General features: G+C 38.3%; 2 protein-coding genes and 1 long non-coding RNA gene across 8 annotated transcripts in view; 1 reads left to right on the forward strand and 2 right to left on the reverse strand.

Annotated features, from left to right (window-relative positions):
• Positions 1–6597, reverse strand: part of odad2 (outer dynein arm docking complex subunit 2) — an 80090-nt gene extending 73493 nt beyond the window's left edge. Inside the window, 1 exon segment of the mRNA XM_048171093.1 lies at positions 6545–6597. Within this exon segment, the coding sequence (XP_048027050.1) occupies positions 6545–6581 (37 nt within the window). The 5' untranslated portion in view covers positions 6582–6597.
• Positions 6598–7581: 984 nt separating this feature from the next.
• LOC125256013 lies at positions 7582–9059 on the forward strand. Its single transcript, XR_007182034.1, has 2 exons — positions 7582–7777; positions 8731–9059. It is a non-coding gene; the product is annotated as an uncharacterized LOC125256013 (long non-coding RNA).
• A 13363-nt stretch (positions 9060–22422) lies between these two features.
• The window catches only part of mpp7a (MAGUK p55 scaffold protein 7a), a 141656-nt gene continuing 138405 nt past the window's right edge, over positions 22423–25673 (reverse strand). For all 6 annotated transcript variants that reach the window (XM_048171693.1, XM_048171689.1, XM_048171692.1 and 3 more), the window contains one exon: positions 22423–23903. In XM_048171693.1, coding sequence (XP_048027650.1) covers positions 23724–23903 — 180 coding nt within the window. In that variant the 3' untranslated portion in view covers positions 22423–23723. The remainder of the gene's footprint in view (positions 23904–25673) is intronic.

The raw sequence follows: 25673 nt of genomic DNA on the forward strand, positions 1-25673 counted from the left end.
AATGATGCCCCAAAATAGGCAGTTAAAAAAATTAATAAAAAAAAATCTATGGGTTATTTTGAGCTGAAACTTCACAGACACATTCAGGGGACACCTTAGACTTATATTACATCTTTTAAAAACATAATCTAGGGCACCTTTAAGTGACCAACTGTTGGAGATATGCATTAGAGTTTGTATGAAACTGAAGTTTCTATTTCTTCCCTATTGCGACGTTTCTCGATATCCGAGTGAAACTTAGTATCTCATTATAATGAGAAACTTTCTCGTAATAATGACTTAGTTTCTCATAATAATGAGAATATTTCTCGTAATTATGAGTTATTTTCTCGTAATAATGACTTAACATCTCATAATAACGAGAAAGTTTCTCATAATAATGACTTAGTTTCTCATAATAACGAGAAACTTTCTCGTAATAATGACTTAGTTTCTCGTAATAATGAGAAACTTCTACGCATGCGCAAAGCAGCGGAGCAGTGACACGCTAGCGACATCCACTGGTCAAATGCGAGAACTCCGCATCCATGGCACGTTCAAAATTGTAATCTATAATATCATTAAATAAATAACATTATTGATAAATTATCAGTAGCCTACATGAGACGGGATAGTCTTTTTTGTAACATTCATTTGTATATTTGTGTATGAACAAGCAGAAACACAGAGTGGTGATCCATGGATTTCAAACAGATAGAGGAATGATAAGACAGCACACACCTATATATCCAACTCTGTTAAAGAACGCTTCACCTGGAAAGCTATCTTTTGCATACATGTATGTATGTATTCTAATGAGTCATAAACATCTTAAAAGGTGTTTTCTGTAGGAATATCGCTGGAATGCAGGTTTATAACTGGTCAAGGGCTTTATTAGAGCCAATATTAGAAAAGCTTTCCAGCGCCTATGTCTAGGTAAACCCACTAAAACTTGTCATATTCCTTCATTAATCTGATAGTTTTGAAAGCCTTCGCGTTCATACAGCAGTTTCCACCGTTACCACGGAAACCACTCTGCGTTCCACCCACCTTCTCATGCGCCATAGATATATACACTCGTGCGCATGGAAAAGTATTGAAGATATACTGATAATTTATAACTGATGTTATTTAATGATTCTATAGACTGCACTTTGTATATTACACTGAATTTAACGAAAACAGAAGTGCACGAATGCAGAATGTGCCATGTTTGCTGTTCTCGCGTTTACGAGACATTGACCAGTGGATGTCGCTAGCGGGCCATGTCCTTCTGCTCCGCTGCTCTGCGCATGCGTGGAAGTTTCTTATTATTATGAGAAACTAAGTCATTATTACGAGAAAGTTTCTCGTTATTATGAGATACTAAGTCATAATTACGAGAAAGTTTCTCGTTATTATGAGATACTAAGTCATAATTACGAGAAAGTTTCTCATTATTATGAGAAAGTTTCTCATTATTATGAGAAAGTTTCTCATTATTATGAGAAACTAAGTCATTATTACGAGAAAATTTCTTGTTATTATGAGATGTTAAGTCATTATTACGAGAAAGTTTGTCATTATTATGAGATGTTTTGTCATTATTACGAGAAGGTTTCTCATTATTATAAGAAACTAAGTCATTATTACGAGAAATTTTCTCATTATTCTGACATACTAAGTCATTATTATGAGAAACTTTCTCAATATAATGAGATGCTAAGTTATAATTATGAGAAAGTTTCTCATTATTATGACTTACAGAATTATATTTTTTTACTCAACTGTGGCGGAAACGGGCTTCCATAGAGAAACGGCTTCTCAAACAAGGCTGCGTTTAAGTCCAATTTTTAATGCTCTTCCCTCACTAACTTCCCTTCATCTTGTTCACTCTGATGTATTGCTTACGTTACTAATACTACTAGTAGAACCCTTGCAGGGGTTTTAAATGAAACTTCCGAATAAACAAATAAACTGCCCTCATCCACTTGGCAAAGTTGAATGCATTTTTAAATGGCGGCGGGATTCCCCAAGGGGAAGTGCTTAGAGAAGTTTGTGAGTGTTTGTCTAAAAGTGGAGTTAAAGGTGCTAAAGAGGATGTTTTGTTTTATACATTTTTGCAATATTACTTGAAACTGTCTTCACTAACTGATAAAAGACTATTTATTAGGTGCACTGAAAGGAATAATATTAATATACATCATCTGTGCACGAGGTAGGGCCTTAAAAACATCAGCCAATTGTTTACGCGATCATTGCGTAAACGATTGGCCCTCTGGCTTGTCAATCACTGCCATGACGTTCCTTGTGCGAGACGTGCGCGGCTGCGTGCTCCAGTAACTTTTCACACTCCACAGGCGCTGCATGCAATGTTTTTGTCAGGAAGGAGAAACAACTGAGATTATGGTTACCTGCGGTGAGTCCGACATAATGAATCCACTAACACGACACAGCGAATGCTGGTGGTAAACACTCGTGTTCCAAGAGTGTTTACGAGTTTTGGGAGGCGTTCCCTCGAATGAGCTGTGAAGGAGGGGGGTTGTTCTTACGCATGCGCTCATTTCAAAAACTCACTAACAGTCTTTGGTTTCTCAGTCGACGAAAAGATCCTCTTTAGCACCTTTAAAGGGATAGTTCACCCAAAAATGAAAATTGTCCCATAATTTACTCACCAAGCCATCCTAGGTGTATATGACTTTCTACTTTCAGCCGAACACAATGGAGTTTTATTAAAAAAATATCCTGGCTCTTCCCAGCTTTGTATTGGGATTGAATGGCGCCCAAGTTTTTGAAGCTCCAAAAAGCGCATCTATGCATCATAAAACTAATCCATATGACTCCATTGGGTTAACAAATGCCTTCTGAAGCGAAGCGATGGGTTTTTGTAAGAAAAATAACTTTATAAACTATAATCACTGGCTTCCTGCAACGGCCGTACGCAAGTCTAGTTCCGGCGGAAGAGTGACATCTGACCCAACATATGACGTATTGACGATTGCTGAAGCGCAGAGGATAGAGCAAAACAAAACACTGGTCTAAAATGAAATTTTTTAAAGAGAAATGTCAGAGGATTTCAATACAAGAGTAGAGGCGTCTACACTCACCAAAGCTTACACTACTCCTACCTATGTCATACGTCAGGGTCAGAGGTCACTCTTCTACCGGAACTCGACTTGCGTACAGCCGTTACTGGAAGCCATTGATTATAGTTTAAAAAGTTATAAATATGGATATTTTTCTTACAAAAACCCATCGCTTCACTTCAGAAGGCATTTATTAACCCACTGGAGTCATATGGATTTAGTTTATGATGGATGAATGCACTTTTTGAAACTTCAAAAACTCAAGCGCCATTCAATCCCATTACAAAGCTTTGATTGTGTTCGGTTGAAAGAAGAAAGTCATACACATCTAGGATGGCTTGAGAGTGAGTAAATTATGGGATAATTTTAATTTTTGGGTGAACGATACCCATGCAGCCCAAGACAAAATGTAGGGCAGGACTTGACTTGTGTCCATTAGGAATTGATAGGATCGTTGGATTGTTGTGGTTTGCTAAAGATGTGACCTCATGTGACTGACAGGTCGTTCCGCCCTCACGCCGAAAAACATGATCAGAGATGTCGTTGCAAGAAGGAGGGGAAGTTATTTTGATTAAAGATTATGCACAGATAAATCATTTATAATAAATATTGAAATATCCCATAAAAAAAACCAAGAAGCATCAATTTTGCTTTCATGGTGACTTTAAAATAAAGAGTCCCTATGAAAAAAAGAGAACGATTTTGGACCGGAGAATGCGTCACTGAATTTACAAATTGTGTCGAATGACATAGAATATTATTTACATGTCTACGACAGTGCACTGCTGATTTATAGTCAAAATAAATCTGAATGTCTGCAGTACCTGGATCTTTAGCTCCCACAGCGGATAATCCCATCACTGTGCACAGGGATGGAAGTCAACAGCAGTTCAGCACAGTTAAGTACAGTTCAACAACTCCACAAGCAGCCTGACTGGAACATGAGTGACTTTGGTCACAGTAATGAACACCTGCAAAATCTGTCAGATTCTCGTAAAAAGGGAAATCAGCAGGAGTAGATGGAGTGAGATAGACTAATATGGGGAGGGGGAATGAGAAAGGCCCATCATATACTTCCCAGCTGTGAGCTTGTTCTTGTGAGCATATCTTAGACCAACGATTACAGGCGAATAAAACTGTAAGATTGTGAGACTGACTTGCAATGAACAAGAAAGTTGATGACCCGTCATAACTCCTTTTATGAGAAAATTTTACAGCGCACGTTTTCAGCCGACGGACTCCACGACGTCTCAAATTGGACTCATGATCTTCTGCATTAAGCAAATCAGCTACATCCCATCCCAGACTCAAATATAATGGCTACCGTTATTTGCTTATTATGAATAATAGCCCGTTTTATAGGGTGTTTGCACAGGCAGCTGTACAAGTTTGCGAGTGTGTGTTAATGCGTGTGCGTGTGCAGCCAAAGCGAAAATGCTTAAACCCTTACAATGGTTTGATAGGCCAGACAGGCAGACACATAGAGGGAGTTGGGTGCCAAAATCAACATCACTTAATTTTCAGCAGCAGACAGAGAAAGACCTTGGTGCATCAGTATGTTTATGAAGCGCTGTGTGATGGGATTCACGGCTGCTGTGTGCTCACCTCTTCTTAGTTCAGCACGAGTAAGCTCCAGGACTGTCAAAGCAGCTAGGATGGTTTAAGGAGACTGGATTTTTGATTTATGACAGAAATTCATATTGCAATAACAGGTTGTTAAACAGCACTAGCTGGCAGGGATGGAGAGATTCACTGACCTGCACTATATGAAACAGTCTGTTTAATATTTTCATTCAAGTAAACTCTGCACCTGCTCTTATTTTATTCTTACTTTTTAGGATAGCTGGAAATTTTCCTGATAAACATTTATTTTTCTTGGAAAAACTAATAGGCCTAGATGTTGTCAAAAAACAAAAAAAAAAAAAAAAAAAACACAAATTTGACCCACATTAAAAATGATATTTTTTTCCTTTTCTGTAAAAGTACACAATATATAAATTCTATATTAAAAAAAACAACTAAAAGATAGTATTTAAAAGATAAATATCACTTGTGATTGCTCACTGTCTCTTTTAATGTAATCCAGTCCAAGTTTTAAATTCTAAAATTCATAAAATGTGGTATTTATGGTATTCTTTCCAGGAAAAAATGTAAAAAAAAAAAAAAAAAAAAAGATCCTATAAGTCAGCATAACGCCTAGCTGTGGGCGCTTTGCTTGCTATCTCATTTCACAGATAGTTTGTTTCCTACTGTTTCAATATAAAAATGTCGATACAATGTAAAGTATTTGCTCTGGCTCTAGTTTTAAATTATTTTGTTCCGTTATTATGCTTGTTGGTGTGATCTGTTGACGTTGTAAAAGCAGAATGTGGTGGTTGGTCGGTGTAGTATTTGTCCCGCCCTTTCCTCAACTGTGATTGGACGGCTGGGTAAAAAGTCCTTGCATTCCATTCGGAAGGGCTCATCCCTATGCCCAAATCCCTTCAAAGGGTTTAGCCTTTGGACTTTTTTTTTTAACACACTTCTTGATCGTCTTAAAGCGTTAGTTCACCCAAAAATGAAAATTCTGTCATTTATTACTTACCCTCATGCCGTTCCACACCCCTAAGACCTTCGTTAATCTTTGGAACACAAATTAAGATTTTTTTTATTAAATCCGATGGCTCCTTGAGGCCTGCATAGGGAGCAATGACATTTCCTCTCTCAAGATCCATAAAGGTACTAAAAACATATTTAAATCGGTTCATGTGAGTACAGTGGTTCAATATTAATATTATACAGCGACGAGAATATTTTTGGTGCGCCAAAAAAAACCCAAAATAACTACTTATATAGTGATGGCTGATTTCAAAACACTGCTTCATGAAGCTTCGGAGCATAATGAATCAGCTGTTCGGAGCACCAAAGTCAAGTGATTTCAGAAGTTTGGTGGTTTGACACGCGATTCGAATATGCTTCGAAGCTTCCTGAAGCAGTGTTTTCGGCCATCACTAAATAAGTTATTTTGGTTTTTTTTTGGCGCACCAAAAATATTCTCGTCGCTTTATAACATTAATATTGAACCACTGTACTCACATGAACTGATTTAAATATGTTTTTAGTACATTAATGGATCTTGAGAGAGGAAATGTCATTACTGGCTATGAAGGCCTCACTGAGCCATCGGATTTCAACAAAAATATCTTAATTTGTGTTCCGAAGATTAACGAAGGTCTTACGGGTGTGGAACGGCATGAGGGTGAGTCATAAATGACAGAATTTTCATTTTTGGGTGAACTAACCCTTTAATGAGACAATCAAGGAGGCGCCTTTGTTGCACATTTTGTATGCTGGTTGACCCCCCAAAAAGCACGCTCTGAATAATGAGTAGATTGTGCAGAGTATTTTTGGTTTAAAGCACCATATTGTATATTGTGTCTATGAATTTTAAACATTTGAATGGACTGATAAAGGGAGCTGTAAAGTATATACATTTATAGGTAAAATTGAACTTCCTTTACCTATCCTGAGACGCCAAACAACTTCCCTGTGGATCATGGGGGCCTGAAGTGTCCATCAGTTGTACCCTTCGAAATCCTTCATTCCGAAGTGCCCTTTGAAGTGGCCAGTTTTGAGCTCTTCGGTTTGGAATGACCCTTCAATATGGCGGCCATGATTGTTTTCACTCTGAAGTGCCCTTCGGAGGGCGATATATCCCGCTTGGAGTGCACCGTCTGACAGTGAGTGCTGTATTTTACCCAAAATTGAACATTCTTTAACTCCAGGCGACCTGTAAAAAACGGCGAGCGCTTCAGCGTGAAAGCCACTCCCATTGAAAACAATTGGAAAACTACACTAGCCTCAGAATGGCCTTTTCACACAGGACGCGGAATGAGCTACGCTGGCCGGAGCAAAGTAGGAGTAGTTTTCAAAATCAGGAGTTTTATAGACGTTATTTACCAGAGAAATAAGCGCGCCGCCATCTTTATAAAATTGTCTTTGAACTTCCGTTTTGCGGTAGCTCTGTACATTTCTATGGCATCGCTGTCAAAGAATAATTAGTTGGTTAAGTGGATTTACTTGTTGTAGAGTTAATGAAAGTTATCATGAGCATTGTTATGTTTAAAGCAGATGTCTTAACAAATTTCAGTAGATCGGGATGATTTTAAAACGAGCAGTTCTTTCATAAATGTAATATCGCTGTGGAAATACAAACCGGAAGTCAAAAGACAACGAGCGCAACGCTGAAAAGGGGCGGGGCTACATAAGGTCTATACGTCTATAGTCATTTGACGCCCCATTTGTATTGGCAGCGCAGGTAATCGTCACAGAGCGCAGTGGCGAAAGGTGAATTATTTTGAACTTTTGACCGCGCGAAAGCTCCGCTGCTTGTGCAATATGGTCGCCGCGGCAACAAACCATCCTCGCGCCCCGCAAGCCATTGAAAAAAAATGGGTTTCATTGCGCAGTGGTGCCGTTGTCGCGTCCTGTGTGAAAGGGCCTTAAGGGTTAATGTGTGTGAATATGGTTGAGAGGTTAAAGAAGAAGAAAGTTAATACAAAAAAAGAAACAATTCCTGAGAGGTTTTAGATTTTACATTTGTTTTTTTCTTCTAAATAGACCTGTTCTTCATCTTTCTGAAGTTTTTCTTGCTCTAAAATAACAGTCATAACTTTCATGTCTACAGTATATGCAACAAACACAAACTTGAGATCCCAAGCCCAAGCCAACACTTCCACAGGGCACAACGAAAGGTAAACACACTACAAATCACCGCACAGGGTGTTCATAAAGGAGCCACACTATAAAATGGAGGCAATAAAGTCAATTATTTCTGCACTAAACTCTCTCTCTCTGCTGAGAAAACAACATCAGATACGACAAAATGTTTTCTCTGTAACAATGAATATCAGTGCTCAGGCCTGGCCTGCTTCTAAACCTACAATTGTGGCTTTCATGTGATGTGTGCGTATGTCAAGCCGCTGTGTGCCTGTGCTTTCTTTGGAGCAGGAGCCTGACTTTCAAATATAGATGTTAAAAGGAGATTTATGAATATATGGATTTATGGTAAAAACTAATAATGGTTCTTTGTGGCAGAAGTAGTACATATTGGAGAAGGTTTTTTGGGCATTGTTTGTTTATTTAACGTTTTTCATCGTTGTTCCGCAAAACCCCAATTCCTCAGACTAAATCAACGAGAACTTTAACCACAACTTTACAGATATGGAATAAGCTGATCAAGCAACCTCAAATCACATCCTTAAGAAAATGATATCATAAAATTGAATATTTACATCCATTTGGGAAGACTGAACACTTTGCACAGAAAAGCAAGCACTTGATAACTTGATATTTTTCCAAAATATTTGCTAAATGTTTCAACAAAGACTCAAATGGGTTCCAAATGATGTAGCATATATTCAAAATAACATATATGATCTCACACCTAAACTCTAGCCAAGTCATACTTTCCAAAGCCTGTTTTACAAGAAAATACCACTTCAGTTTTTCTACTTCGAAATTTCACATTTAATTCAATTACTTTCCATTTCATTGTAATTGTTTAAGAAATTTATAAGCAATTTCTGAGTAAAAATTGTTACACCTATTTTTTTTTTCCAGCATATCTAACTGCTTTCAAGTGAACGATCTTGGAAAGCACTCTCTGAATGTTTATTGGACCTATTTTCTTTCTTCTGACTTCTAGACCTGCCCATCCCCCCAAATCATCGGTCTTAATCCACACTACATATGCCTCGGCTTCCCCGCTCTCTAACCAAAGACGGCTCCCCAGCGTCCGGTTGTACACCCACACCTCTCTTCTCCTGCTGATAACTGGTGCTTCTACGATTTCAAAGGCATGTTTGAGCTGAAGTGCAGATCCTAATGTTCTTCCCTCTCTCTCGCAGTGTAATTATTATTTTGAAAGTGCGGTCTGGGGAGGCTGTCAGGGTTTGGCACAGTCTATGGCAGTAATGTGCTGGGTGTTTTAATACAGCTTGACTTCTGTTTTATAAACTCTGAGGGCAAACATCACAGGCTCTCCGGTTCTTTCTCTCCCTTTCTCCCCTGCCCTCCTGTCTCGATGAACGCACACAGATGTGCCACTTGGTATTTCTCTCTACCATGTGGTGGGTGGCGTGCTTGTGTGCGTTGTGGTGTGTCAGGATGTTTGTCTAACACGGTCATTGGTTAAGCGTTTAGGTCCTAAAAGGCCCAACACTGGCAGCGTTCTTGTAATTTAGTGGGGGGAAAGATAGAGATGAAAACAGAGAACAGAGACCTGGAAGGAATGAGGAACCCATGACATGCATGGAGAAAAAACAGAAGAACTCTGTAACAGTGATATCCTACTATGGCACCATGGAAAAGCACTTAAAGTCACACAAGACAGCACTGATGTTTCCTCAGATCACAAGCACTGCCATGCTCGCTAACAGCAGAGGCCTGATCAAAGACAAAGCTCTCGGTCTGCACCTCCTTTCCGTACCTCAGGCGTCTGAAGATGTCAGGTAGAAGCTGAGTGGGGCAAGGGTGTTAAAATTCAGAGTTGGTGTAATGGCAGTTTAAAGGGCAGGTCTCTGGGGTTCAACAGTTCTTTTCTCTTTTCCTCCTTTTGGTCAGACTCCAAAAACCGGACACTGAATCAAGATCTATAACCAGTATCCATTTGTCTTAAAGGGTTAGTCTACCCAAAAATGAATGAAATGAAATCTGTAATTACTCAGCCTCATGTCGTTCCACAGCTGTAAGATCTTCGTTCATCTCCAGAACACAAATTAAGATATTTTTGATGAAATCCAAGAGCTTTCTGACCCCCCCCCCCATAGACTGCAACGTAATTATCACTTTCAAGGCTAATGAAAGGGTGTAAAGATATCATTAAAATAGTCTGTGTGACTACAGTGGTTCAAATTAAATGTTATGAAGTGACGAGTATACTTTTTGTGCGCAAAAGAACAAACAAAAATAATGACTTTATTCAACAATTTCTTCTCTTTCATGTCAGTCTCCGACACGGTTCATGTTGTAAACACAGTGCAGCGCTTCCAGGTTCTACGTCAGAACGCTGACTCATTATTGGCCGGCTCCTACATCAGCATCACACGCATGCGTCGTGCTGCTCACATGAACAGCTTCAGAGAATGACATGGAGGAAAGAAATTGTTGAATAAAGTCGTTATTTTTGTTTGTTTTTTGCACACAAAAAGTATTCTTGTCACTTCATTACATTACATTAAATTTGAACCACTGTAGTCACATGCACTATTTTAACAATGTCTTTACTACCTTTCTGAACCTTGCAAGTGGTAATTACGTTGCAGTCTATGAGAAATGGGTTGCATTCAGAAAGCTCTTGGATTTCATAAAAAATATCTCTTTTTTCCCCCTGAAGATAAATTAAGGTCTCAAGCCCTGTTCACACCACCAGCAACAGGGTGAACTAACCCTTTAAAATCATGTGTTCACAGACAATGGCAGGACAAATCTGAAAAACTAAACATTTTCAATTATAATCCTGTTTAAACTTACTTTGAAGCAGACCTTATAAATCAAATTTGTCTAAATATTTAATAAAAAAAACATAGAAGCAGCAAAAAAAGCAAGTGAAAAACAGAAGAATTCAGTGGAAATTGAGATTTCCACAGAGTTCTGGAGACACAGATTCCTTGTGGATCTTACAACTAGAAGTCTTTTATTTTCCCCTCACTCAGATCAGATAGTGATGTGCACAACATCTGCCTCTTAAGCCCTAATTAAACCTGACTGCTCTCACATGCACTTCACGGCACCTTACTTTAGAGAGGGATTTCTACACGCAGGCAAGGATTAAGTGCTGTAGTGGTTCCAGGCTCTCGTCAGAGGCAAAAGCTTCTTTTATGTTGTGTTTGTGCGCTGATGGCGTGTTACATGAGTCATCTTATGTGCGACACACTTTAAATGTTCTGAGTTGATGACAACCTGTTAGGGATAAATATTGCTAGGGGAGGTTCATACACCCTTGAGATGTGAACACGGCCATAGTGTTAAGGAGAGAGCCCGGGTCATGCAGGATCAGTCAAACACATACAAAGCTCAGAGCCACAGTATTGTGTGTAAGTTCAATATGTCAGCTTGAATAAGCCGCACCTGGTGAACCTTCACATCACTTCAATCCACATATACATACACTGACGTTCGAAAGTTTGAGGTTGGTTATATAAAAAAAAATTTTTTCAAGTAAGTCTCTTATGCTCACCAAGGCTGTACATTACCCCTGGTTTCACAAGCAAGGTTTAAGCCTAGTCCTAGACTAAAATGAACTGAAAGCAACTTGCACTGAATATATCTTAAAATATCAGTGACATTGTTTTGTCTCAAGATGCACATCAGTAATGTTTTTTTTTTTCTTTTTTCTAAGGCACTTTATAAAAACTACTTAAATGTAGTAATTAAACTAAGGTCTAACTCTGGCTTAATCTAAACCCTGTCTGTGAAACTAGACTTAAATGTCTTTACTGCCACTTTTGATCAATTTAATGCGTTATAGCTGAAAAAAAAGTGTTAATTTCTTACAAATAAGCAAAAAGCAAACAAAAATAATAAAAATAATAAAGACCTCAATAAAAAAAAAAAAAATAATAATAAATCTTACTGACTAATCAGAAAACAAATGGTTGTTTAGTGAAAAGACCAGCTGAGACCAATGTGGTTTCCTGTGACTTTTTAAAGGGTTAGTTCACCCCAATATAAAAAAAAAAAAACCTCTTGAATTTCATCAAATATAACTTAATTTGTGTTCCAAAGATGTACAATGGTCTTACGGCTGTGGAAAGACATGAGGGTGAGTAATTATTTACAGAAATATCATTTTTGGGTGAACTAACCCTTTAACGGTCTTATTGGTGAATCTTGCTCATCATGGAAGTCTTAATGGAAAGGATAGTGATGAAGTCAGGTTGGGACAGTCACCGATCAAAACACAACATACTGTATACTGGTCACCAGCTGGTCTTTTCAGCAGGAATGTTAGAGCTAAGAGGCATTTATAGATAAACACACACACATATACACACACCCGACCCCAAAACTAACCCACTGAAATTCTCCTATCAGGCTGCAGGAACCAATTTGTGTAAAGTGTGTGTTATGTCAAAACTGAGGAGCCTGCTTAACCACAAGTTTGTGCATATGCTTGCTGAGTGTGTTGGTTTGTACTGTATGTGTGTGTATAACCTGCAGGGGAATATTTGTTGGTTAATGTTGATTGCAACTGTCACAGTTTCCTTCAGCACTGCCATGTCAAAGTCTGAGGATAGACAGTCTCAGCAAATGAACACTGTACCCAATGAGTGTGTGTTTAAGTCTGGAGGCCAATCTTGAATCACATTTATTCTTCTCACTCAGGTTGAGAAGAGACAGTCCTACAGTCTCATAATCAAGCTTGTGGACATTTCCATTGTGCAAATGCGTCCTCCGCCTACATGGAAAAAAATACTAATAAAAACGGTTAGAAAAAACTCTCACCATTGAAACGTTTGGGGTCAATAAGAATAGTATTGTTTTTGAAAAATAACTCTAAATAGTTCGAAAGTACAGCATTTATTTGAAATAGAAACCTTTTGCAAAATTATTATTGTCTTTACTGTCACTTTTGAACAATTTAATGCATCCATGCTAAATAAAATTAATTTCTTCAAAAAAATCCTTACTGATCTTACTGAACTTTCAAACAGCAGTGTATGCATCCCTGTTAAAAAAATTTTTTTTCTTAAAATCCTAATGACAATCAAACTTTTCAATTGTAGTATATGTATATTTAAACTATAATATACAAAATAAAATATAAAAAAAACATTAAAAAAAAATTACAAAATGCACTAATAGTATATTAAAATATATATTATATAATTAAATAACAATTATAAAATATAAAAACAATTATTTGCACATCCATTTGAGATTTTTGCATTTAAAAACTGTATATTCAGATGATTTAGCTCTTGATGCCGACTCAGCTCTCCGTTAACTATGAGTGTGGTTGTTCTGGTCATGTATTGTAATTATCATGATGTTTGGGGTCAAGGAGCTCCATTGAGAGCAGTGAGGGAGAGTTTAAGAAAACAGGGGGTGCCTTTTCCTAGTAGCCTATGGGTTACCCCGACATTCTCAAGACTCTGCAAAATTGTTCTACAAACATTGTCGATATATTCCCTATACATTCTCAATGATTTCCCTAAACAGTCCGTGTGTAGCTGTAGAAGTCAATGCGTTCTATCAGTCTGTCTTTCCACCGTCAGTGGTCCCTCTGCGTACTGTCTAAATATTGTCAGTATAATGCGTCGAAATTACTCATTTGTTCCCGTTGTCATTATGTTTTTAGCAGACAGGATCCTGAACCTTGTTTCAACTCTGCATACATCAGTTAGATTGCAATAGGGCTGATAATCAAATGGAGTAGATTAACCTTTGACCTCCAAACGCCTCAATTTAGACTGCATAGTTACGCACATAGTGGTGACATCACTGTTCAACATTAAATTCATATCTACATATCTAATACCTTCACCAATGTGCAATACTGACATCTCTTTGTTCTCATTTTAATTAAGAGGAGCAGCTCAAGGTTACACAGAGCTGCAAAAGTCTACATCTCAGACATGAAGTAATGTATAGTTCCTACAAGAGAAAGCCTACTTTTTTACCCCATTCTTCACTTTTGTACCCACTCCACCACCCTTTGTCTTGTATATCTTTCCTCTTTGTCTCTTGTTACTCTGGCTCTCTAAGGTCAGATGAGAAAACCAGAGTGAAAGTCAAAGCAGACACACAGCATGAGGACAAAGTATTAACAAGCCAGACAGTAAAGTGTCACATCGCAAGGACTTATGTGTTCAAATCCAGCCAGGAAGGGGACAGAAAGAGGAGATTTGTACAGTTGTGAGCGAATAAGCAAGTGATAATGCTTGAAATATGGCTCAAAATGGAGAAGAGGAACGTGTAGGGAGACTGAAGTTTGGGAATAATGAGAATCTAAGCATGAGAGAGACTTCTGCTCCCTCCAGAGTCTCTTTTTGGATGAATATCAAACTTCAGTAGTAGTACAGAGACCCCCATATAACCCCAGTGACCCACCCACGCGTCCACCTCCACTTCTGCTCTGTGTAACTCATCCAGTCCAGTGAAGACCACATCCACAGGAGAGAGGGGTCAGGATCAGGAAGAAGGGGCCAGACAACCTCACATTGGCCTTTAAATCAAAATGATTGGAGTGTATATCACGTGGGAGGCCTCATCATTTACTACTAATGGTCTACAACAGGGGAGAACACTGCGGAAACGTCTGCAACGCCACGATTGGATAGCTTGCTGCACGGTTCTCACTCCTGATCACTGATTCTGTGTTCCTCAGACAACGGGCCTGATTAATAGAGATTTATGGAGAGGAGAGGTATGAAGAGTTGGATAAAAGAAACAGGCCTCTTAGGGCTTTGCTAAATGGTTCATTTTAAAGCCCCGATACACTTCAGCAAAATCAAAGAATGAACATGCGACAACATTTTAAACAAAATCAGGCCAAAACGAAGTTCGTTTGGAGATTGTTTCCGAGAGTTCAAAACAGCTTGCCAAAGCAAACTTTCTGGAAATGTTTGCTCCAGCTGATTACGTAATAGGTAGGTTTGCTCTGAGGCTCCGCCTTCTTGAGTAAAAATCTTCTTTGGTTTATTTCTTCTGTTCAGACCATCGAGGTCAGATGTCTGCAAATAAAAACCATGAACACACTGGGGAGCTGCTTTATAGTAGAAATAAAGTTGTAATTCTAACTGAAAATGACACTGGTTTTTCAAGTCTAATATAGTGAAGCTGTTTGCTTTAAAACATTCTATTGTATAAAGTGCAATATTAACAAACTTGACATGACTGGATCGAAGAACGAAAAAGAACTTTAGTTGTGTCCCAAATGACGCACTATACACTCAACTGTGTAGTGCATGAACTTTATAAAGGTTATTTTGTTATTTTCAGCATCAGCATCTGTTAGCCCCTCCCCCTCACTATGCACTTAAAGCTGCAACAGTTGAGTGCATGAAGTGTCCAACATTCCTCACTTCATTTTTTCGGTTAACTAAAGGATTAGTCACTTCAGAATTAAAATTTCCTTATAATTTACTCAAAAAATAAAACGGAACTTTTCAATATTGCAATAAATCAAGGTCGACACAACAACCCTTTTAAACGTCTACAAACTTCGAAGTCTCAGTTAAGCTCAAGTGCACAAAAAGGTCATAAGTAAACCAATATCCTTCAAAAAGGTCAATATAGCGGATAAATAAAACAATGTTAAGTAGAATTAAATAGTCAAAGTCTACTGTACGTGCTGGTTTGAGCCTTATCACCAGCTTCAGTCATTTCCTCATCTAATAAATCAAACACCTGCGATCAGCAACTACCTGCTAATGCACTTACATTCACGTAAAGTAGCATTGTTGACAAGTTTGGGTGAGTAAAGGCACAAGATAGTGCCCTTGGATGGTGAAATCACTTCTTTATATCAGCAACAAACTGCTGCAGAAAAAGTTAGGTGCCATGAAAAATGTAGTGTGTAATTGCATTATTCATCACAAATGTAGTGGAGTAAAAAGTACATTTACTTGTTAAAAAATGTAGTCAAGTAGAGAGTAAAAGTTGCCAATATCTTTGATACTCAGTACAACTACAAAGTAGCCAAAAAGATACTTAAGTACAGTAACTAATTACATTTACTCAAATACTTTACACCTCTGCATATAGTGGACTTTAACAGCTACTAACATGTTGAAGGTCCAAATTGCAATTTCAGTGCAGCTTCAAAGGGCTCTACACAATCCCAGCCGAGGAATAAGGGTATTATCTAGCGAAACGATCTGCCATTTTCTAAAAAAAAAAAAAAAAAAAAAAAATTCTGCCTACACCACCTGTGACCTTTCCAATGTGATTATGTAATGTGTGTGCAAGATGAGCATTTGTGGTTAAAAAGTATATAATTTGTATTTTTTTTTTTAAAGAAAATGACAAATGTTTCGCTAGATAAGACCCTTATTCCTCGTCTGGGAGCCTGTAGAGCCCTTTGAAGCTGCACTGAAACTGCAATTTGGACATTCAACTTGTTGGTAGCCGTTGAAATCCACTATATGAAGAAAAATCCTGAAATGTTTTCCTCATAAACCTTAATTTCTTTTCAACTGAAGAAAGAAAGACATGAACATCTTGAATGACATGGGGGTGAGTAAATTATAATTGTGAAGTGAATTAATCCTTTAAGTGCATCATCCGGGCATTTAAAGTGCACTTTTTCTTTTTGGAATTTTTAGTGTGAACACACTACTCACACTATTTATACTACAAAACAGCATAGAATAGTGAATAAGTACGCAAATTTGTACGCAACTTTGTCACGAGTATATCGGGCCTTAAATCAGACTGGAAAATGAGGCTTTCATTTTAACCATGCTCTTCTGACTCCCCCACCTCCATATATTGAGTCACGATATGGTTCAGAGAAGCCTAAGATGATTTCATTCTCTGCAGAGGGCACAGAGAATGGAAAGATAATGTATATAATCTTCAATCAACATCATTGACTTAATCAGTGACATATAGTGAATAAAACGGTCTGCAAGAGAGGCATGGTGGGAAAGAACAGAACAAGAGGGGGAGAGACTGACTTGGTGAAACGAAGAACGTGGTCCTTTCATTCAAATAAAGACGTGTCAGCAGTAATGGTTGTGTTCCTCTGTGGGGCTGGCTGATTATTAATGACAGTGTGGCAGAAACCTAAGCCGACTACACACTTTCCTGTCCGCTCTGCTCTCAGCTGCGGGTGAACACCAAACAGGCTGATGCAACACTGAAAACGTAAGAGAAACACACAAAGGGTTTGTCAAACATAGTGAACACTGATTCTTCATCCGATACCCTCATACTTGAGGATCTGAAGTCGGCGCGTCATGTCAGGTTTAAACTGATGGGTCATACACACCCTTAGATTTTTCATGCAATTAGATTTTGAATGAAACTCCCAAAAACATTTTTTTAATGCTGATAATAATTACAAAAATAGTGACAGTAAAGAATTTTATATTGTAAGATAAGACAAAATGTTTCTTGTGCGCCATTTCAGCACAGTAGAATGATTTCTAAAGGATTATGTGACTTGCAATAATAATTTCACAATATTTACTGTATTTTTCATCAAACAAATGCAGCCTTGGTGAGCATAAAGCCGCGCACACACTTAACGATTGTAAGTCCGATTATGAATGTAAATTGATACTTATGACTGATCGCGCTCAAACGCGTCCAGTCAAAGCCAGTTGCGTTCAGTCTGCGATTACAGTCGGTGTTCAAATTCCATGTGTAAGTATATAAATCGGCTCCAGTTGAAGGAAACAATCGGTATGTGTGTTCAGTTCAGTCTTAGAATGTTTCAGCTAATCGTTAGGTGTGTCCCCGACTTAAGAGAATTCATTCAATAACATAAAAAAATATTACTGACCCCCCCAGTGTTGGGGAAAGTTACTTTTAAAAGTAACACCGTGTCTACACCAGACGCGATTTTTATTGTATCGCCCCATGCCGCAACAGCTAAAAGCTGCCTACGTTGAACGCGACAAGACGACTGTTGGAAAGCACTTGGACTACGTCAGAAATAGAATGGAGAATCCGCATCCAGTGTAGACAATATCACTGATTAGAATGGGTTCTATTGTCTTTTGTCGCGTCACGCCGCTCGCGTCCAGTGTAGACACGGTGTAATTCATTACAATATCGCTTTACTTAGTTACTTTTTATGGTAAGTAATGTGTTACGTCACTTTTCAGTTTCTTTTTCTCATCTGGGCTAGGCTGTTTGTTTTTATAACAACAAAACAAAAGTTCTATTTTTGGCAAATGTAAAGGCCCTTTCACACCAAAAGTCAAATGAATAAGCCTCAGCCTGAAGGACATGCAAATTCACGCCTGTACAGTAGAGGGCGCAGCTCAAACATACCTTTCAGCTGTGCTGCAATTCTGGAATACAATAAATGAGTAAATGTATGCTCACATTTAGTCTAGAACTAGTCTAGAATAACCATAAAGTTTACACAACCTCTGAACTTACTCCCGATTTCTCTCAACATGGTAACAGGAGAGCTGTCAGTCAATGGGAAAACGTGCATTACTTATTTGAAAAAGTAACATTTTGTTGTAAATTTAAAAGTAATTAATTACTTTAATAGTTACTTGAAAAAAGTAATTGTGGTGAGCAGGGCGGGCGAGAGCCGTGAGGGAACGGCGCGAGGCCGGTGACGCGAGAGATAATGAGCTCCACCTGCGAGGCACACCGGCCTTGAGTCTCTCACGGAGGAGCTCGCCACAGTAATCTTATTACGTAACTTGCGTTGCTTGTAATGCATTACCCCAACACTGCCGACCCCAAACTTTTGAACAGTAGTGTATATAACAACAAACATATAGCAAACAACAACAAAAAAAAAACTTGACGCCACTTAGTCTCTCTCTCTCTCAAAACAAATGTCACATTAGTTTGCTTGATTGACATGAAATGAACATGGCCTTGAGACATGACGCTTATTCCTCCCTCCTCCTGAGAGCGTCTCGCTTACATTACAACACAACATTATAATGAAACAGAGCATCATTCATCCACGCCGTTCACACGGTTTAACTAAGAGTGAAAAGCCAGGCATGGCACCATCACAAGAGCCCTGGGAACTCTGAGAGAATCCTGAGAACCTCTGACACAGGGAGAAAACAAACAAAAATGGAGGTAACTAAATGAATCTCCATAAAAATGAAACAGGGAGAACAGACAAACTAAAAGGGACTGCTGGCCTTTTTACCCAAGGATCAGACTCAAAGAGATCAGGAGGTGTTCTAAGTGAGGAAGGCATCAAAACATTTTCAACACAATGGCCACAGCCTCAGACAGACAAGTGCTAAGGCGCGGCGGCACCAGAGGTGATTAAGTTTAAAGTAGATGGTCTGTCTTTCCCCAACAGCCGGACTCGCTCTCTCATTTCCTCATTTTACTCCTGCCAAACCTGCTGAGCTCCGTCATGACTGTAAGTGGCACTGGCTCTCTGACAGTCCTGTTGCAACACAGATGGTAATCAGAGGAGGTTGGTACTTGTATAATGGCCTCTACCTGACACACACAAACACGTCCTTATTATTATTACAACAGTGTTACAACATCTCAACATTCCCACGCTTCACCATATCAGCAGTCCTGTGACACACTTCCTGTGTTTGACAGTTTAAAGGAAAAGTGAGGGAGAAATGGATAGAAAAGAGAGAGGATGTGCTAAAGCCTGTTTTAACATTGACATTTTGTGCTCTTTTCTTGTTAAAAGTCCTGTGGACCCTTGAAAAATTGTATGTTGGTCATTTACTAACCTTACTTTTCATTACAAATCCATACAGTATGATTTTTTTTCATGGAAAACATGGGGTGAATTTTTTAAAAATGTATAGGTCTGCCCCTTTTTCTATTAAAATAAATGGGCACTGAATATGTTATGCTTCAAAAGGACATGGTGAAATTTCAAGACACTGTTTAAATGAAAATCCTGTCATTATTTACTCACCCTCATGTCATTCTGAACCTGTATGGCTTTCTTCATTCTGCTGAACGTAAAGATATTTTGAGAAATGTTGGTAACCAGTTTTGGTGGCCATTGACTACCAATATATAGACCATAAACAAACAAACAAAAAAAAAAAAAAGGGAAGAAAGACATTCCTCAAAAATATCTTTTATGTTCTACAAATTAAAGTCATACAGATTTGGATTGAGTTAATGATAACTGAATTTACATTTTTGGGTGAACTGTACCTTTACTATTCACAGATTTTCTTCTCTTGTTGTGATAAGACATTAAGAAATTGAACTTGAGAACTGGATCATTCAGATTCATGAACAAATTATTCAGGCATGCTTTGTGAACATAGAGATTAAACTCAAAAGAATGATTTGTTCATCAATCGGAGACTACATGAATGTGCCAAAAAAGTTAACGTGGATGTCAAGGTTTTCTTTTTTTTTTTTTTATTAAATTTCATAAATCTATTTATTGAATGACTTTAGAAGACTCGGAACAAGTACACAAATCACATAGACCACTTTTATGGTGATTTTTTTGGCAATTTGGAGCCAAGATATACTTCAAAAATTCACAGTTTGTGTTCCAGAGAAGAAAATCAGTAATTTGGGTAAATTTTGCTTTTAATAATGCTAAGAACAAAGGGGAAAAATAGTGAAGTTAGCTTCTATCAAGTCTCGAAAAACATTGTTACCTCTTTCTGGCAAGCTACACTCAAATCCTATCCATCTTCCTGTCTTATGTCATCCATCCCTTTCATCCATCCCTTTCAATCTCCTCACTATCAGCTCTGAGCGGCGGCAGCAGGACTGTGTGATGGAGGGGGAGCTGGAGGATTATGGGTCATTGTGTTGGCTGCTGGTTTGTTTTGGCATTTCATCAGACAGTGAAATCTGTAGTGAGCAAAGCCTGACTGATGAGTCTGTCCCACTGGCCCTTTGTGTCTGAAGACCTGTGAATGCTGACATGAATCAACTATTAAAGGAAACATTGGTTATTAATTACAGGAACAAAAACACTCCTCCCACTTCATGATAAAAAGTAAACAGAACAGAACTGATTTACATATTTAATGTCCATTTGGAGAAGGGGATGTTTATAACAAGCACATTGTAAACTCATGATCATCGACAGAACGAAACAATAGATGTACATGAATTGTTGTTTAGATGAGGCTTCCACAAAAATCAGCCACTTGGCAGAGGACAGACAACCAGATATAGTGGTACATTACTGAAATACAGGAATCAATATTCACTTTGCATATTTCATATTAAGAAAGACTTCAAAACTCAACAAACATTTTGAAGCTGTTTTGTATAGTTAAGTATGGGGAAAAACAGAAATAAATGAAAAAACAAGGCAAGTGTTTAACAGTACATGAGAGTGTGAGTGAGAGATTGACACTGCTTGATTGGAAATCAATGTGCTGAAAGAACACAAAACTGAATAAGAACAAAATGACAACAAAAATATACATGTATTTAGTGGCATATCTTTATGTAAGGCCTTTTCAGACATTAAAAGGATTGTTCACCCAATAAATGACAATTTTGTCATCACTTAGCCTCATGTTGTTACTAGTGATTTAAGTGGTCATTTAGCTGAAAACAAAAAGTTTGGGTAATTAAATTTGGGTAATTGAACTCAGTGTGCTCTTTAAAGGGATAGTTCACCCAAAAATGAAAATTTGATGTTTATCTGTTTACCCCCAGGGCATCCAAGATGTAGGTGACTTTGTTTCTTCAGTAGAACACAAATGATTTTTAACTCCAACCGTTGCCCTCTGTCAGTCGTATAATGCGTGTCAATGGGAACTTCGTCTATAAGAGTAAAAAAAACATGCACAGACAAATCCAAATTAAACCCTGTGGCTCGTGACGACACATTGATGTCCTGAAACAATAAAACGATCGGTTTGTGTGAGAAACCGAACAGTATTTATATAATTTTTTACCTCCAAAACACCACTATGTCCAACTGCCCTGTGCATCCGGTTAGTGAGGTCAGAAAACGCGTCCTGATGACGGAAGTGATGTCTCACGCTTATACTTCAATGAGTGCTAGACATCACTGCCACTGTCAGAGTGCGATCTGACCTCACTAACCGGATGCGCAGGGCAGTTGGACATAGTGGTGTTTTAGAGGTAAAAAATTATATAAATACTGTTCGGTTTCTCGCACAAACCGATCGTTTCGTGTCTTAGGACATCAATGTGTCGTCACGAGCCACAGGGTTTAATTTGGATTTGTCTATGCAAGTTTTATTTACTCTTATAGACGAAGTTCCCATTGACACGCATTATACGACTGACAGATGGCAACGGTTCATCATTTGTGTTCTACTGAAGAAACAAAGTCACCTACATCTTGGATGCCCTGGGTGTAAGCAGATAAACATCACATTTTCATTTTTGGGTGAACTATCCCTTTAAAGAGCACAGTGAGTTCAATTACCCAAATTTGATTACCCAAACTTTTTGTTTCCATCACCCTGTTTTTATGCGGATTTTGAAGTATAGCATCAGAAAGTGATGGGAAAGCTTTCAAAGGAAAAAATTCCTTTGCAAAAAAGTTCAGCTCGTTTGAGCCGTTTTACTTGTGTGAAAATTAGTTAAAGTGAATAATGGGAGATGGAAACGCATTTGCCGAAAAAATTCTGACGTAGCAAACCCATGTGTCTAATCGGCTGTTTCCGCTGATGGTGTTTTATTTACTGTTGGTTACTAGGCTACCAATACCACCGTCATCCGTTAGAACTACTTGACGGAAACATTTGTTTGTTTTTTTTGCGAACTTTGAAAAGATTCGCTTCACATTTGGATGGAAACCCAGGACAGAGTAAGTGCATCCAAAAAACTATCAATCCAAAATATTTTGATTGGAACCCTTTTTTTTTGTGGGTGTTGAAATTTCAGTGCATCACTAGTTGTTACATATCCGTACAATGTTCTTTCTTCTGCGGAACACACAATTTAGGTGGATGGGACTGTTGAGCACCAAAAATGAGAGAGTACCATTAAAGTCCATTTGACTAATGTCTATATTCAAAGTCCTCTGAAGCTATACAGTAAAACAGAACAAAATTATGACAGAATTTTCATTTTTGGGTGAACTACTCCTTTCTGAAATGCCTTGTAACATTTGAGGTTGCCATTTAACATATTTTTCTCTGAGATTCTATTGTGGAAGTGCTGCTGTTAGGCTTCTTAAACACATTTAAGAGAGTCTTGCCTAATCAGCCCAGATTGAGTACATTCCCTATGGGTTTTCCAAGCACCTGCCCTCAACAACAGGATGGAGATGGAGGGAAAAGGGAGAGAAATAAGGAGAGAGATGAAACTGAAATAAAGAAGTCAGCTTCTGCACACAGCGGGTCTTACATTAATAAAATCCTGAGGCTTTAATCAGCCATGAGCACTTACCAAAAAGAAAAATCCTCACAGCTGATACGAATTCAAAAATCTCAACTGGGAACAGGCTAAAAAAAAAGTCTAAAAAATATCCAAATATATTAATTATCTATTTAAATAAAATCACTTTGGGCCCACTGAACATCACATGATGTCCCACCTATATATATATGGTTAATGCTGTGCTGATTTAACTAGCTGCAAAGTAACAGGCAAATGGAGTACAGTGTGCTAAGTTCTGAATAAAAAAAGTGTACTTTGAGCACAGAAAAATAATAATCATTCATTTGGTTTCTATAAACTAATGTTAAAAATACACCAAGGAGTGGTCAACACCACCACACCACTTGAATGGCAGTTTGAACACTCTCTTAGCAGCTGCTAAACAATCAGATGTTTCCCGACTTTGAGTGCAATTACACCCGTTCAGCTATATCGAGCACGACAAAACAAAATCAAACCTATGCGCTTCCACTTCAGTCTCCAAGAACAGATAAACCACTTCAGATGTATTAAGACAAATATTTTCCCTGTCACCATCTACAGCCAAAAAATAAAAACAAACAATAAAAAGAAATCTTTCACAGTTCTTAAAGTCCTTCCCTTAGTTTCCACCCCCCAAAAATCTGATGCCTTGTTCCTTTGTTCCTTTTGAGCAGCCCCTCAGGAATGAGTCCAGCTGATGGGCACCCAGTGTGTTTCTGTCTCCACTTTTCTGAGCGCCTGCTTGAGCTCGTTGAAGGCAACAGTGAGGTCATCGTTCACAATGACCTTTTCAAAGAGGTGACCATACTGGTTTTCCATCATCTGAGAGGCACTGATCATCTCCTGGAAGTCCTCCTCCTAAACAACAAACACATTCAGTCAAAGTTCTTTTTTAAGACATTAAATACGGCCCCAAAAAAGTCAAACACACTTTCCCACAGTATTCCCAAAACCAGCTTCCAAAAAGGACTTTCATAGCTGTCCTAAACATCAACTTAATTAAAAACTATTCTTTTTTGTTTACAATAAAACTGCTTTAGATGCAGAAATGCAAAAATATCTACATGTGATAAAAGATAAAACTATAAACTGATATTTAATGTTCTACTGAGGTGGTGCACAGTTAGGGTTATAGTTTGAGGTTTGGATCTCCAGTGGTTTTGATCACAGGAACAGTGGAGTGAATAAACAGACCACAATTTTATACCCTGGCATATGTTACACATTGACGCATAAAAGCCCCACAAAATGATCAAAAATCATTATTCATTAAATATTTTCCCCGTTCAAAATAAACTGACATCATTGAAAAACTATAAAAACACAATAGGCCAAAATCAGATATGCTTTATATCGAACACAATCACCACCAACTCATAAGTACTTTTCCACGACATTTCATCTTATAGACTAGTTATCTCTGGACTTTCTAACATGGCCTTGGACCTTTCTGGGCTTGTGGGTCCTAAACAAGTGTTTATGTGGGCAATCTTGGCATTTGGTGCCAGTCTCAGAGAACATGGCATGGTTTGAGTGGCTTTACCAATATAGACTCAACTTTTACAACATAAAAACATGGGACCCACACTAAGAGCGATATGATGCTATAAAACATATTGCCATGCTAAAATAAATTCAGAAGCTTTTGGATAGGTTTTACATTTTAAACTGTACTGAGAAGCTATTAAGCACACGGTAAATATGGAAATTGGCATTAGCAGACAAGACAACAGCAAGCTTAGTGAAGCCATGGCGTACAGCCAGTGTTAGATGCAACTTCTCCTCCCACTCTCTGTTGAACCCTTCCCACCTCTCCCTGTCTTTCTTTCTTGATCAAGAGATGAAATTTAGTCAACATTTCAGTTGGGTCACAGAGCTGCTGGCGTTCTGAAAACTACAGCAGTCTCTCAATCTGACAGTTATTGGCAGAACGCATCAAAAGTCGCAGTTCATTGACTTAGTCATGGCTTTAATAAAGCTCTGGTTGAACGTGGTGGATTAGCTTGTGTTTGGCCTAAATAGTCAAAGGTTTGGCCCAAGGTCTGAACATATCTTTTCTTCATTCTGTCATCAAATAAAAACCTCATGCTAATTGAGGTATAACAGATGTTGTGCCTCCAGGGGAGCGTTATTAGCAAATCTGATCAGTTTCAAGGGTTTAAATCTATTTTTCCTCTGCATTTCTTTCCGATTGTTTATTTCCCAGAGGCTCTAATGCAAACTCTCACTCAACGTCCAGGTCTTCCTTCTTCAAAAACAGAAGAATTTCTTCAGCACTAAGCTCTCTCTCTCTCCCTCCACAGTCCGCATGAGCTCTGCTTATCTCTCAATCCTTGCCGGAAAATCAATTTTTATTGGATCATATAAAGTGCACCTGCCCTTATCATTAAACCCGACCAAAAAAGGACATCTCTGGGTCGTCAAGAGGTCCCTGTTTTTATATTCCCAAAGTAAAGGCACTTAATCTTTGGACTGGGCTGACTTTCACCGAGCACAGGACAAAAAAGAAAAAAAAAAAAAACATCCTCCAATTTTAGCTTAGGTTTCCATTTCTCATTACAAAGATTTAATGCTAGAGGATGAAACACTCTGCTCTTCCACCTCTGATGACATTTTTATGAAATTTTA

This window comes from Megalobrama amblycephala, linkage group LG20, assembly GCF_018812025.1.
Source record: "Megalobrama amblycephala isolate DHTTF-2021 linkage group LG20, ASM1881202v1, whole genome shotgun sequence".
NCBI classification, from domain to species: Eukaryota; Metazoa; Chordata; class Actinopteri; order Cypriniformes; family Xenocyprididae; genus Megalobrama; species Megalobrama amblycephala.